The sequence below is a fragment of the Pararge aegeria genome, chromosome 23 (assembly GCF_905163445.1).
Source record: "Pararge aegeria chromosome 23, ilParAegt1.1, whole genome shotgun sequence".
In the NCBI taxonomy this organism is placed as follows: domain Eukaryota; kingdom Metazoa; phylum Arthropoda; class Insecta; order Lepidoptera; family Nymphalidae; genus Pararge; species Pararge aegeria.
This window is the reverse complement of record NC_053202.1, coordinates 9,904,804-9,921,697: the sequence shown is the minus strand read 5'-3', so window position 1 is coordinate 9,921,697 and position 16,894 is coordinate 9,904,804. Positions and strand designations below refer to the sequence as shown.

The following is a 16,894-nucleotide window of genomic DNA, read 5'->3' as shown; positions in this document are numbered from 1 at the left end:
ATAGGTTTAGCGCCTTGTTCAATCATTCATTATTTGAGCCGCCTATTTTAATTACTCCCCGTTCCTGCCTCAAAGCCTCCATCTACTTATGAATGGTCTTTGTTTGTTTAAGTTTAGTTATGCTTCAAACTTCGTTAGTTGGAAGTTGTTAATGATTTGATAACGTGGCGCTTCGATTTAGCCTTCACCTTGTGATGGACTGAGTTTCATCGTCATGATCATAAACCTATTTGCGGCCTTCTAAAGAACACAGGTCTCCTCCTACAATGAGAAGGGGTTAAGGCCTTAGTCCACTGGCCCAGTGCGGATTGGTGGACTCCACGCACCTTTGAGAACATTATGGACAGCTCTCAGGTATGCAGGTTTCCTCAAGATTTCCTTCCTTCACCGTTGAAGAGATATTTAATTTGGTTTAAACGAACATCCCTGCTAATATTGTAAATGTCAATGTAAGTTTGTTTGTTACGCTGTCACGCAAGAACTACTTAAACTATCCTCATGAAACTTTGTACAGATATTCTTGGAAGTGTAAGAAGTAATATAGGAAAATTCTATCCCGACACTAAGCTCGGTTCCTTTGGGAGAGAGGATGAAAGTGTTTGACGATTTTACACCATAACTCCGACAAATTATAACCGATTTAAATAATTATTTTTGTACTACAGAGGTTATATTATGTGTTTAATTCTGTCCAAACTTTGTGTGGATCTGAATGTGGTTGGAGATAGAGGACAGAACTCCTCAGCGGACAACAGCAAACCCCTCATTTAAGGCTTAGCGATACTGAATACTTTAAATTTTTTTAGAACTACAACTAAATTGAACGCCACATCGAAAAACAAAATCAAACGCAGACGAAGTCGCGGGCAACAGCTACCCACTGAGCTATCACCGCTTCGTTTCTAAGCCAATCCAAATATTTTAAAATGTAGTGGCACCGTCTGGATTTAGGAATGTTTGGAATATTAGAAGTTAGTACATACGATCCACGTGGCTTTTGAAGGTTCTCATTCACAGACACTCCTGTTGACAGCACTCTACTCCATAAAAAATTCATAAGATATCTTTTAAAAATCGACTTTGATTGTGAGCTTCACTCTGAATGAGGATTTTCGAACGAGAGTGTAGGCATGTAGATTGAAACATTTCTCATCTAGCCCCTAGCTCACGTTTCTACGGGGTAATATCTACTCGGGTAGCGAAACCCATCCCAATTATGAACCCACTAATTGACGGCCAGCTGGCACAGTGGGCAGCGACCCTGCTCTCTGAGTCCAGAGCCGTGGGTTCGATTCCAACAACTGGAAAATGTTTGTGTGATGAACGTGAATGCTTTTAAGTGTCTAGGTGTTTATCTGTATATTGTAAGTATTAATGTGTATTATATTTATAAAAATATTCATCGCCAACAAACACAAGCTACGCTTACTTTGGGGCGCGATGGCGATGTGAGTATTGTCGTAGTATATTTAGTTATTATTATTATTACTAATGGCTTCCTACAGGGCAGTATCAGTGGCGTGCATTTCATAGATGCGTAAAAGCACTGCCTATCCTGAAATGTATATATAACTGTTATAAGAGGAGGATGAATGCCTTGTAGGCAATTTTCCTGCTGTGTGCATACCCTGGAAAGAAAACCAGTGCACGCCACTAGGCAGGATAGACAGGATGATACTAAAATACTTCCGCAAATTATCCAGTATATTAACTCCACTCCACTCCTACATATCTCACCATCTTCATCTCGATAGAATGCAACCTAGTGACTTGCGATTTAGAGGCTAACACTCCGAACCGTAGGTAAAAGCTGGACCGACTATGCTATGTATAGAGATACGCCGAATTTTCGGCCGGATATTCGTATTCAGTACATTTGGCATATTTTTATCATGTACGTATTCGGCCGAATATTCGGTTGCTTTGCCGAATAATTGCCAAATATTTAAGTTATTGTTAATATTTAAAAAAATAACAGTATTTAACAACAATAAAATTAGTTAACCTAATTTCAAAAGTGTGGTTTATTCCGAAAGTTGTACATTGTTTTTTGTAAATTAAAGAAACACTACTTTTTGTATCAATTATTTATTGACAAAATAAAAAAGATTAATTTTGACAATCAATTTAAATAAAATTTCAATCAAATATACATCAGCTTTTTTCTTACAAATGAAAAATTACTAAATTAAATTTCTATGAAATTGCTATTTTTTAAGAACACTGCTTTTGATTAACATACTTTTTCAGAAAATCATTCGGCCTAATCGTTCGGTTCGGTATATTTTGGACCAAATATTCGGTCGAACATTCATATTCGGTTGAACCTACATTCGGCGCATCTCTACCTCGCTATCTCTCTCTCTCTCTCTCTCTCTCTCTATGAGCTTTCATCGCTTCCGAAAAACCGTACAGCTTATATGGCCTCCAAACACGTAAATAGTGCAGAGATAGTAGCAACTACTGATAACTCTTAGTCTTAAAGTCATATCTACCGATACTCTTATCTTCTATAAGCGCCTGCATTAGTAATTTTCAAAAGCCCCATACATATAAATACCATGTATCTCGCTAATTAAGATAGTTAGTCTTACTGAGTGGTCTTCGCAATTCATTTGCATGATTACAACCCATTTATATACTACCTTATAAATATTGAGATAGAGTTCAAAATGCTGTTACAAATATTCACTGGATTTAGTATTCATGATTTTGTGCAGGGCAATATCGTTTGTGTTTAATATATATAAGGTTTATAATTGCTTGTGCTTTTACGTCTTATAAATAAAGCTTTTAAGCTTGCAAAGATATGGCACGTTGTGACCTAAAGGGACTCAATTAAATTGAAACCTTTTTATCGTAATCGAAATTATTAAGGCTCTTGCTCTGAGTCTTGAAGCCGAGTACAGATTAAGGTGTTCGATTTTAATGCTCGTTAAGGCTTAATGTTAACAATGTTAAAGGGCCGCATTAGTCGGTTACTTAAGAATACTAAATATCAGAATGAAGTGCAAACAACATATCATCATTACCATCATATAAACCCATTACATACCGGGCCACTACAGGTCACGGGTCTCCTTACGCAATATATAAATAAATATAAACATAAATATACTACAACAATACACACATCGCCATCTAGCCCCAAAGTAAGCGTAGCTTCTGTTAGTGTACTTAGATGATTGATGAATATTTTTAGTGAAAAATATACATAAATACTTATAATATACTTATAAACACTCAGGCACTGAAAAACAATCATGTTCATAACACAAACATTTTCCAGTTGTGGGAATCGAACCCACAGCCTTGGACTCAGAAAGCAGGGTCGCTGCCCACTGCGCCAATCGGCCGTCAACAACAATGACAAGGGTTGTAGGCCGTAGTCAACTTTGCTTGCTTAAAACGGGCAGTATTAGACTACCCGCCTTCGTGTTCCTTTTGTTTGTATTTCACGAGCTGTTCGACATACTACACTGACATCCAACTTGATATCTCAGTCCCGTCATGACCACGATCCATGCAACTGAGTCGAAATATCGACAAATCCCAAAATATTATCGTGGTATGTACCCGTTGAACTATATTTAAGAAATGTTGATTAACCACGAAATTCATTAAATTTAAAAAAATACAAAATAACAATTACAAGATTAGTAAAGTATTCTTGAACTTATAATAAGATCCCACATAACAAAGGCATTAAGTTTTTCCCTATTGTACGCCTCATAAGCGAAGCGTTGAGGTTGTGCTCTACTCTCGACATTTCAAAAAAAGCAGTTTTCTCGAAACTGAAATTGATTTTTTGTTATTTATATTGCACTTACAGGTTAATTTGAGTACACTAATATCAAGTCAAATAATTTGTCAGGCACATAAAATACATTTCAATAACAATTTTTTTGTTTAACATAGTAAATAATAACATTAAACATAATCTTTTCTGGACGTCCGTGTATGGACGGGTGTATGTGGCATCAAAATTGGTCGAAAAAATGATCGTATCGGAATATTTTTTTTTTAATTATCTAAAGTAACACACGACATAATTTCTTAGTTAATATGAGCGTTCAATTCACTGTCGTTAAATTTCCATGTAATTATTCTAGCTAATATTAATTGTAACTTTCAATGTGCAATCATTATGACATTCCCGTGTCTTGTTTACAAAAAAATAATAATAATTAATATGAAAAAAAAAATTTGTAATGAGCATTGAAAGTTTCAGTTAAAAAAAAATCTATTTTATTGTGAAAAAAATGAGATTATGAGGCGTGCACTTTTGGATTTTCCAAATTTTTTCAAATATTCCGGGCTACTCCTATAATTTTCCATCCCGAAAAACTTCATTAAGATACAAGTATCGAACAAAAAATGCGCTTATACCACTGATGAACTGTATTTAGCATTATATATTTAAAAGCATATTAAATTAAAACGTTTCACGTAAAAAGGTAAAAAAACCTAACGAAAACTTTAAACGCTGTTATGTAAAACGTATTTAGGTATCTATATTTTATACGCTGTAAGATACAGTAAAGTTCAAAACTGGGACTTTGCGTTTAATATTTTAAGCAAGGTGGTACTTTGGCTAAAGTGTATTCACCCCTTTTAAGCAAAGGCCACGATAAGTTAAGATATTCACATTTATGATCAAAGATATAGGCACCTTCTAGAAGCGGTTTCTTGGGGGAGACGGTAAACGTTTTATGTGCCTAGAGCTTTCACAACTTTTCTAGAAGTCTCTTGTTAAGATTCAATTTTGAAAAACGTTTAGAAAATGATCTTCTACTGTAAAGCGGTGATAGCGCTTTGGGTAGGAGCTCGACTTCTCTGTCGGGATGCGAGTTCGAATCCCAGCACTCACCCTAACTTTTCTTAAGTTATGTGCGTTATAAGTAATTAAAATATCACTTGCTTAAACGGTGACGTTAGGAACCCTGCATGCCTGAGAGTAATACATACTGTTGTCAAATGTGTGTGGAGTCCACCAATCCGCACTGGGCCAGCCTGGTGGACTACGGCCTTAACCCCTTCTCATTGTAGGGGGAGACCCGTGCTCTGTAGAGGGCCGGTAATGGTTTGATATGATGATATCTATCACCTACGGCTCAGGTTAATGGCTATAATTTGAACTAAACATTAGACAGACCATCTGCTTGTTTCTTCAGTTATATCTATAAAAAAACAGTTATTAAAATGTAATCACCACCATTAAAAGTTAAAAAGCAAACGTTTTAAAGCCAGGTCGTTTCCAGCTAAACTAATTTGTATGATGATGCAGGACGAGTTTAAATTGCACCGGCGATTAGTTGCACAACCGATCCGCGTTTGAGCTCGTGCAATTTGAGGCGTTTTGCGGTGTTTTCGGCAATTACGATGAGATTGTTCAAGGCTGTGTGAACGTTACTTTATGAAATGTTGAACAATATTTGAATTGCATCTATACCTACTAGGTAGTACAGGTAATAAAAATTAAAGAAGATTAAAATTCAAAATTTATTAATTTCAAAGCCTGAGTAGTTGAAGCGGTGATAGCCCAGTGGGTGGGACATCGTCTTCACTTTTGGGAGGGCAAGTTCGAATCCCAGCTCGCACCTCTAACTTTTCTAATTTATGTGCGTTTTTTTAATCTATTCAAATAAAACTTGCTTTAACGATGAAGTAAAACATTGTGAGGAAACTTGCATACAGTTCTCCATTATGTTCCCAAAGGTGTGTGAAGTCCACCAATCCGCACTGGGCCAGCGTGGTGGACTTAACCCCTTCTCATTGTGGTAGAATACCCGTGCCCTATAATGGGCCGGTTATGGGAATATATGACGACGATGATGAAGAAGCCTAATACACAAAAACTTCGAAACATAATGTATGTGTGTATGACTTTACCACCACTCTGGAAGCCAGATTCTACCGAGAAGAAGCCGGCAGGAAAATCAGCAGTTGATCTTCTCAAACATCATATTACGATTTAACAATCATTGCTCTATCTTGTGTGAAATGAAAACGGCACTTCTTGCTTTCAAGCAACCTTGTTATTGAGAAATGCATCAATGGTATAGTAACCGCGATGTATTAAACGTGTTTCGATACATTCATTATGAAAACATTCTTGTTCGTCACATAAACATTTTCCAGTTGTGGGAATCGAACCCACAGCCTTGACTCAGAAAGCAGGGTCGCTGCCCACAGCGCCAATCTCCGATCTCCAATTGTATCAAAATCTCTGCTACAAAATGTTTTCGATAAAAACTTGATGCACAAAACTCATATGATATGTAAATTGGAACATTTAAGTAATGTTGGGTACTTTGTTTTTATATGTGTTAAATGTAAACCACGTAACAATAAAGATAAGCTACCAAAATATTGCAATTTAACAACGCATTTCAGCGATAGTATCCATATAAAGGTTTGAACAGTATACTCTTAGCATACAATTTGCAAGAAGCTTCGGCTTAGCGAAGCTTTAATACGGAATAGGTATAATGTAATTTTTTTTTCGTTCGGTCCTATTTTCTTCAAACTGAATTTTGGAGTCGTCAAAAACGTTTTCTCAATAGGTAGTAACAAAGTTTAGCATTACCTCTCCATCTTCAAGCTCAAAACCGCAATGTTAAGTGAATCGGGCAGGTTATAAATTATTCAGGCGGTACATTTAGCTAAAAGCGTGAAATTTACGATTTACAGGATGACATTCTACTTGACTTGGGATCAAACTGGTGGCGTAACTTCGGTATATATGTAAAGTCTGTTTATGACTTGCGAATTTCGCCGTGGGAGTTCGGGAATGTATAGTTTACAGAATTTTCGTCTTTTTTTTAATTAAGTAAAGTTTAGATAATTTTCCCTGGTCTGGTCCAGGAGGCTTCCGCTGCTTAGTGATTAAGCGTACCGTTACTAACGCGTACAGACAAATTAGGTGTTACCATGGTATTATTGTAACTGCAATATTCCTTATAGATTAGCCCGCTTTTATGTTAGACTGCATCATCAGGTGACATTACGGAGGGCTAACTTGTTGAAGAACAAAGAAAATGGTTGTATAGATTGCGAGGATTTCACACATTCTTCCATACTACCACAGTATACAATGATAAATACAGATACAGTAGTTCCACCTTTGAACTCTTGGTAAATGCCGACATCGTCAATACAGCGTCGCGTACAATTACGGATTTACATATCGATGTGTTACATTATAATCAAGGGCTAATATGTAACTAAAAAAGGTTGTATAGATTCGTAAAGTTTCACATATTCTTCCGTACTACCACAGTATACACAGATAATTGCAGATACAGAAGGTCCACCGTCCACCGTCTATACAGCGCGCGTCGCGTACAAGTACGGATTTATATTTCAATGTGTTAAACTATAATCAAGGGTTCATACGTAACTTAGAAAGGTTGTATAGGTTCCTGAAGTTTCACATATACTTCCGTTCTACCACAGTATACAATGATAGATACAGTAGTTTAACCTTTGATCTCTTGGTAAATGCCGACATCGTGTATACAGCGTTGTATATATCCGTTTGATTTAGCATACAAACATAATTAATTCAATGACTAACTGCATAGGCTGAGTAGTTAATTTAAATAAATCAATTCGATTCCAGTTTGATTTCTAACTCTCATATAATATTTACATTGCTTAAGTGAAGCTGTTAGAACGTTTAAAGATTAATTACTTCGGTCATGACAGCCTTTTAGTTTACTAATTGTTGCTAATACAGTGCTATTAAGGTTGTATAATAATGCCAAGAATTGATTTGTTTAACTTTGATTTCGAATTAAATTTAGTTGTAGTTCTAAAAAGAAATAAAAGTATTCAGTATCGCTAAGCCTTAAATGAGGGGTTTGCTGCTTTGCGCTGTGGAGTTCTGTCCTTTATCTCCAACCATAGTTTGGGCAAAATTAAACACATATTATAACCTCTATAGTACAAAAATAATTATTTAAATCGGTTATAATTTGTCGGAGTTATGGTGTAAAATCGGCTAACACTCATCCCCTCTCCCAAAAGAACCGAGCTTAATGTCGGGATAAAAAGCATCCTATATTACTTCTAAAACTTCCAAGAATATGTGTACAAAGTTTCATGAGGATCGGTCAAGTAGTTTTTGCGTGAAAGCGTAACAAACAAACTTATATTGACATTTAGAATATTAGTAGGGTTTCAGGAAAATTTTTACTTAACTCGATCAAATTTGACTAAAGATTTCTGGAACGAATCGTAATGCTTGTCAAAAATTATGTATAAATATACTAGAGGCAGAGCTATAGCCAAGTTGGAAAGTCTTCGGCTATCCTGTCATGGAGACTGAGTTCCAGCCCCGGCACGCACCACAGACTTTTCGGAGTTATGTGCGTTTTAATTTAAGCACTGTAAATATCACTTACCAATCCGTAAAACATCGTGAGGAAACCTGCATGCCCGAGAGATCGCCGTAATGTTCTCAACGGCGTGTGAAGTCTACCAATCCGCAACTGGCCAGTAGACACGATCTAGGGCTTAAACCCTTCTCATTCTGGGAGGAGAACCCTTGCCCTGTAGTGGGCTGGTAATGGGTTGATGTTACTTTTTTTAGCAATTCAACGTAGTTGTTATACTTATAAACTATATACTATATACATCACCTCAACCAATTGACGTCCACTGCTGGACATAAGTCTTATGTAGGAAGTTCCACAATACACGGTCCTGGGCCGCTTGCCTCCGGCCTCCGTCAGCGGATCCCAGCTGATGTCCTTTGTCCACCTCGTTGGGGGCCGACATACGCTGGGTTTACCGGTGCGGGGTCGCCATTCCAGCACCTCAAGACCCCAACGTCCATCGATTCTCCGAGCTATCCCCGCCCATTGCCACTTCAGCTTCGCGACTCGCTGAGCTATGTCGGTAACTCTAGTTCTTCTACAGAGATAAACTAAAGTTGATAAAACGATATAAAATATTCACTATTATGGCCAATTAGATGTGTGTTCTCATTACCGAATGTGTTTGGCCCATAGCGGACTGGAACTAATGGCCGGTGAAATATTCACGCTGATTGGTTCCACTGAATTATTCACATACTGTTATTCTGTATACTATGTTGGGTAATTATGTTAGCTCTTTTGAAGTACTTGAACCACGCCTTAGTGGTGGAAAGGTACTTCAGAGATCATACAGTGGTGCTATTGTTTTTTTTATTATAGCCATATGTAAACAACACCTTTTTCGGTTTGTAGCTGATAACAACCTGGTTTGTGGCAGCTTTACCAGAAGATGGGACCATCTTCTGGTACAGCCAAGAGTTGAACGTCGTCCACATCAGGGAGAAATTTGGGTGCTGGATTTAAGGGTGCCCCTGTGAGGGCTCGGACCTCCGCTTAGGTCGGCGTATGGATTGAGTGCGTCTGAATACCCCCGTGGCATAACCGATGTCTGGATGAAGTAAAAATTCAGCCCACTAAAATGCGCGGTGCACACAGGTGACGCGAAAACAAAAAAAAAGTTTTCTCTACCATAAATGGCCCAGTGCGGCTTCGTAAGCTTTTCACTTCAAAAATCAATAACGTTGACTCCTTTTGTTACAGAAGACAAACAGCTGAAGAAAGAGAAGCGGAACGCCAAGCTGCAAATCGCTTGATGCTATCCCTTCAAGCGGAAGCGCTTAGCAAAGGCTACATGCCAGAACCACCTCCAGGATCCGCACAGCTTTCAGCGCTTCATTACCAGAGCCCTCCCAATACAGCACCACCGCCCCCATCGAATACCGCTTTAAGCGCTTTACAGAATTTGCAGCCGTGGGCTGGGGGTCAGGGGTCGTTTATGAACGCCCCCGGATCAGCACCGCCGCAACATCCACCCCCTGTTGCATCACCTATATGTTGAGATTAGTCCAGATTTTAGGTTTATATTATGATATATGTTTAGAAGCCCGCCAACGAAGCGTAGCTCTGTAGTCTCTATCTATGTGGGAGAAGACGATGTAATATATACAAGGTTACTTAAAAACCACTGCACAGTACTTGATAAAATTTAGCACATACCATATGCGTCCTGGAGATGAATATAGTATACTTTTCACCAGCGGGGTTTCTAAAATTTATCATACGTGAATATTATGTAGGACGATTTCTTTTTTTTCTGTAGTAATCCGTGATCCTATTAAATCTTTAGGAGCTGCTGTAAATATAACGTTTTTCTACTAGCATCGATCGCACTTGCATAACGAAATAGAAATGATATTTTCTTGTAAATATAAACTATATTTTTTGTTATTTTACACTGCAAGCAATCAGCTATAGCAAAAAATTATATGCTAATGAAATTGCGAATATAATATTATAACACAGTAGCGCCTACTTGTTTATAATGAACTTTCACTAAAACTAAATGCTTTAAAAATAATTTTCTCAAAGTATTGATATACTTTTAAACATGGAACTGTGAAAAGGACAGCACTATTTTTTGTATCATGATCATTACCCTACAGCACGGCTAGCATGGAAAGGAGACAATTTTCTCCCTGGGGAGAGGAAAAAAAAATATTCTCCCACAGCTTCATCAACTTTCAGAGCACTGGTGCACAAGTGGAAATAATATCCAAATAATATATGTGTAATAATAAACGGGGGTAAACTTCTCCTATTCCCTGTACCCGTACTTTAGCAGGTGTACACGTTAATAATATCCCTTGCCAGGGGATATAATCATAATTTTTATTACATAATTTTTGTCTCCGGCCTGTGCTAGCTCTGCTGCTGCTCCGGCTCTATTTATGAGTGGAATTTACTGCAAAGACTCCCACTCTTAAAAGATACAGACTCTTAAGATTATTAAGACTTATAATATTTATGAACCAATGAGTAAACTTATATTGTATACCACATAAAAATACAGGAAAATTGTAAATAAAAAGTTCACCCAATGCTTAGAATCCGCCTTACATACTCGTAGTAATCTCTTCCGGGCAACCAATCGCGTGAAACCCAGCTCAAGAAGAGAGTAAGGTTGTGCATATAAATAAATTTATATATATATATATATATATATATATATTTATATTTTACAACGTATAACAGAATAACGAAATACTGTTGAAGGGTGCATAATTATATTTCATAAGGAATCAACCTGTAAAAATATGAAATCAAAAGAAGCATATTTATTTTTCTTTATAAACTAATTCAAAACATTTTAAGTGTTTACTTATGACAACCCTATTGAAGATAAAAGACCGACACGTGCATAGTACCAATGCTACGCGACGCGTACCTAATAAAGTGATAGGAGACACTTGATTTTACTTTGCATGTTTGAACTTAAATTTAAACTTAGCTTATGTTCTGGTTGTAACTGCGTATTTTATCCCTTTTCACACTAGCCTTGTATAAAACTCCACTAATATGTGTGTAGGTCTGTGTTTCACATTAGGATGATGATGATGTTAAGATATAGGGTTATAGTTTTCATAATTATGATTTTAAGTTTTCTTTCGTGTACAAATAATTACTTAGCACCAGTGTTAAAATAATAAAATAATTATAAGTTGTAGAGAAAAAAAAAATAGGATTAATAATTGTAAATAATTCAATCAGTATTATAATATATGAATAGCATTAAATTATAAGTCAAAATGTGTATGTACTAATGAAGTAAATTAAATTAAAAATAAATCTAGGTTTGTGTATTCACTTATAAACTCATTTTATAAAGTCGCCTTAGTCGAATCGTCATATAAGTTTATTCACACTATATTATATTAGACAGTTACAAAGAACAATGACTGCCATTCTGCGCTTAGAAGTCCCTAATGCATCAAAGTGCCTCTTATGAGATTTTTACCTGCATGTACCTATTCGATCGTGTAACAGTTAAATGCAACTTGTATGAAATCAAAAAGCGCCATCTATTTGCAATACTTGGAAACAGTATTGTCACTAGATGGCGTTAGACAGAAAATCTCACACTAGGAACCCAAAAGGCATAGTGCATGTCTCACCGCTCAGATTTTTGGATGATGTCATTGTGAGTCTCCATTATTTTGTAAGGATAGAATCTACTCAAAGTAATGCATTTCTGCGTTACTTTGCCGATGTAAATGTGACTTAAAAAACCAAGCATACTCTGCTGGGTGTTTTTATGTCACATACAATGATGGTGATGATAAAATGATGGATTCATGATTCTTGCGTTTTGTCACTTCGTTATTTATTTAACGCGGTACCTAATCAAAATTGTAGTTATATAGTATACCTTACCATTCTGAAAAATACTTTAAAAATATCAAATTAGTACTTCTTTGAACGGTGAATATAAGCCCCTTATAATACCAGCAATTGAAGATTAAAAATGTTAGTGTTAAAGCTAATTACATATTAGTAGACGCTGGCGTTACTTTGCGGAAATCCATGATATACAATTTGCTTTAATCCGCGACAGCTAAATACAGGAGACAATCATTTTAGTATGGGAAATAGGCCTACAAAAAATTGTGATGTATTTTAATGAATCGAATGTTGATTTGTTTCTTACTATGTTTCTCTATATTATAATGGTATAATTACCATACATTATATGTGTAATATTAGAAGAGGTTGACTTCACAAAGCACAATTTCACACATGTACTTTGCAATTGTCCGTAGTAAAATTTACATTTCAATTAATTATTAATGCGATTCATTAATGATAATTTTTCCATTTACGAGTATAATTAACGAATCGCATGTTTATTTGTGTCTTATGATCTCTATATTACAATTATATAATTACCCTTACATATCTGTAATATTAGAAGAGGTTGACTTCACAAAGCACAATTTCACGCATGTACTTTGCAATTGCCCGTTATGAAATTAACATTTTCTTAGGATGCGGATGATCAGAACAAAACGTGATTGAAGAGTATATTTAGAAATATCTGTGTGGATTGCGTACATGGAATGTAGACAAGTTAGATCAAAACACGCAATAGTGTGTCAGCCAAGTTTATGTTCAGTGTTATATTTATATTAGAACTTACGGATTTTTCTGCTGTTGCAGATTATTGGAAATTAGAACCCAGTTTCATTGATGTGTTTACGTAATATATATCATTGATATGTGTATTTGTAAATAGTGAATTATATAAAAAAACCTACCTACTTATAATTGAATAATTATTAGATATCGGATTGCATGCAATTTTGATATGCTATAAAGATTTATCTAAGCTTTATTTGCTGTAATCAATGACAAACATACTTAAGTGATTGGTGTATTTGATTTTTTTTTAACACCCAAGACTGGATAATTCGCATAGTATTACGTTATCTACGTACAAAATCTGTAAAAGAATCTGAATCGTATCTGTAAAAGATTTTTGCTGCAAAAATCTTGTATGTATGGGTATGTATACCCAAAAAATTAAGAGACAGCATATTTTGGAGAATCTATATGTTATTACTTATGATAATCAAACCAAAATCACCTTACAGTATAGGCTCGAAACTAGTCGGGCAATATCCGGCGAGAATCCTGAGTTTAGTCGGAGATTACCCGACGAAACTTAGGATTATGACGCGTAATGATTCAAATTTGCCTATCACGGATTATAGCAAATTAAACTGAAATACTCACTGTAAATAATTATTAGGTGTATTATTAGCTTGATATTCCAGACAGTGAGCAAAATACGAGCAAAAAACTTGTCTTTCACAACTGAAATAATGTCATAACATATTTAAATAAACCAATTTATTTAACGCACGGCCTGTCGTTCCGACTGAACTGTAATATGCGTACGAGAGAAAACTCACAAGTGAAAAATGCTGTACTTACCTATTGTAAATTGTTAAACGTTTTCAATCAATTGGCTGCGAGACGTCGTTTTAATAAAATATACGAAATATGTATGAATAAAACTGTTTTTATTTCTTGCTAAAGGCATTCTTGTTAAAGTCCGCTCTAAGCCCCTCTCTCCGTGTGATGATAAAGTTATAAATGACGGACCTGATGCTAAGTCGAAGCCAATAAACAGGCAATAGCCATTTTGAGTAGAGCAGAGCTTTTTGTGACAGAGCTTGACCGGGACACTAGTACCATGCTTATTTCTGCCGTTAAGCAGCATTGTTGCAATGCTGTGTTCCGGTCTGTAGGTCGTGGTTACCGGTGTAATTTAATGGGGATTGGATTTTATAAATTTAAAATGCATATAAAAAATTTCGGAACCGACAGGATTTGAACCTGCGAATCTGTGGCAATCGCGGCCTGAGCGCTTTTTTTGTGGGCATTGGACTTGGAATAATATTTATTTATTTTATTTAAACTCTTTATTTGTAAACCACTACACAGTTAGGAAAATAAAGGACGAATAGAGAGAAACACAAAAACTGGAGTAGAATACAAAAGGCGGCCTTATCGCTTAAAAGCGATCTCTGCCACGCAACCTTAGGATTTTTATTTTATATATATATATATATATATATATATATATATATATATATATATATATAAAATAAAAATAAAAATAATACACTAATATATATTATGAAAAGCTATATTAATGAATAGATAATATAAAAAAATAAAAATAACCAGTCGTCTTATTGCGCAAGATAATAAGCTTTAACTGCAATTTTAAACATATCAAGCGATTTTGCCTGGCGTATGTTCGTAGGGAGAGCATTCCACAATTCGATAGCCTGAACTGCGAAGGAAAGCTTATAAAACTTGGTCTTGTGGAATGGCATAATACTCGTTTTCACTTATTACATTTGACATATAATCGAGCAGAGTTTCCCCCTACAGTTGCTTGATGCAGAATGAATCCTTGAGAAAATAATGCTACTGCTCAATACGGCTCGAGCACCGTTTAGAATGTTGACAACAAAACGAACCAATAATAGACTAGACGGCCGATTGGCGCAGTTTGCAGCGACCCTGCTTTCTGAGTCCAAGGCCGTGGTTTCGATTCCCACTACTGGAAAATGTTTGTGTGATGAGCGTGAATATTGAATATTTTCAGTGTCTGTGTGTTTATATGTATATTCTAAGTATTTATGTATATTACTCAAAAAAATATTCATCATCTTAGTTCCCATAACACAAGCTAAGCTTACTTTGGGCTAGATTGCGATGTGTATATTGTCGTAGTATATTTATTTTTAATTTTTAATTTATTAAAAAAAAAAAAAAATAGAAGAAACAATAATAATATTTTATGATATCAGTTACCGGTATGTTATTTTAAAAACTACATAGTTATTAATCTATAAAAAAAAACATTATATATACATTATACATATTTAGATTAGAATTATATAAAGCAATATGTATCTAAGCAATTCTTTATAAATTATTCTTCTAGTGACGTCACATCATGTAATATGGCGTAGCGTAGTAACAGTCAGGTGGCCAACCGCTAAGAAATTACAAGGACATGAAGTTTAACACCTATGACTCGGGTTGATCGACACAGGGTGGTACAGCGCAGTACGTGAACCTTGCATGCCCTGCGAAGTAATGCTCGGTTTATGGGCGATGGGTTTTTTACTTACCATCAGTATTTACAACTATAAAAAGTAATAATTACTACTATATGGCTTTTATATATTTTTCCCCCAAAGGTCGCTACGTTTGTGCATCAGAGCGGGGCAGAAACCGATGAAATGTAATGGCGTCTCTGCCACCTTACGTAGTGTATGGATAATAAAAATTTCCCAAATTTTTTATATGCATTTTAATGGATCTATAGATCCATGCCTGTCTTTAGTAGAGTCTGCATAGATCTGTGTCCTGCAGCTTTAGGTTGAACCAAGCACACATTTAACTTGAAGTCACAGTGTCCTCAGGTTTTGTCTACTGAGCGCTAATGCCTCAGATGTGGCCGTTCTGTTTAATGGTTTCATTAGTACTCCAGAATGATCCAAATGCTGGAATTTGTCTCCAGTACTTATACCTATACCTAGATGATTTAAAGATTTCACTAAATATTATTTGATCTAGATAATGCAACTGAATGCTTCAAAATCGTTTATTTCTTTTTAGGAAAAATTTGTTAAAAACATTATTTTTCAGTAAATATAAATACGCAATTACTACCAAGCTGAAGAGACAAGTCACGAAGTTAGTATCTAATAATCAGATGTATATCTAGTCTACAATCAACATATTCCTAATCTTATACTAATATATAAAGCTGAGGAGTTTTATGTTTGTTTGTTTACTTGAACGCTATGATCTCAGAAACTACTTTGATTGTATTAGTGGTTAGCCCATTTATCGTTGAGCATAGCATCAATGTAGAATGTTACAAAATCGGCTTTTTTTACTTTTGAGCTGCGTGCGCTATGTATACGGTTAAAGTTTCACGAATTACAAAGTTGTCCCCCTTTAAAAGTTCCAGAGGGACTGCTAGTTGTTTAAAAAAGGTAAGTAATAATCAAAACTTGATCAAAATAATAATATAATAAGTATTTATTTATTTATACCTATTTTTTTTTTTTTTTTTTTTCGCTGGGAAATGCTTTTACGCATCCCTCTCGCAAATGATGCAGGAGATGTTATCCCCTAGCCTCATTTACGAAAGGGTATGTGGGACTCACTGGCCAGATGACCAGAATACCCACTAAAACCCAGCGTACCCTCTACGTTGTATGTGAAGCGCCAACGGATCACAAATTGCACTCAACATTTGCGCTTCAACGTCTCATTCGACAATTGTACGGCTATAATATATAAGGCAATATATTAATCAGGAGGTATAAGGCGAGCAAATCTCCGCCTTCTACAACCCGTTCTTCTCCTGCGGAGTGGCAGGGCGTCCGCTGCCAACTCCCGTTCCCGCTCCGCCGCTTCCTTCAGCCTCATTACTGTTTCACAGTATGACGTCATTGCCTGCCATTTGGACTCAGTACCTA

The 16,894-nt window shown here is 35.9% G+C and overlaps 1 protein-coding gene across 1 annotated transcript in view; it reads left to right on the top strand.

The window, feature by feature from the left end:
- Positions 1–10,203, top strand: part of LOC120634279 (T-cell leukemia homeobox protein 2) — a 69,914-nt gene extending 59,711 nt beyond the window's left edge. The window contains exon 3 of the mRNA XM_039904768.1: positions 9,585–10,203. Coding sequence (XP_039760702.1) covers positions 9,585–9,882 — 298 coding nt within the window. The 3' untranslated portion in view covers positions 9,883–10,203. The remainder of the gene's footprint in view (positions 1–9,584) is intronic.
- Positions 10,204–16,894: the final 6,691 nt, after the last annotated feature.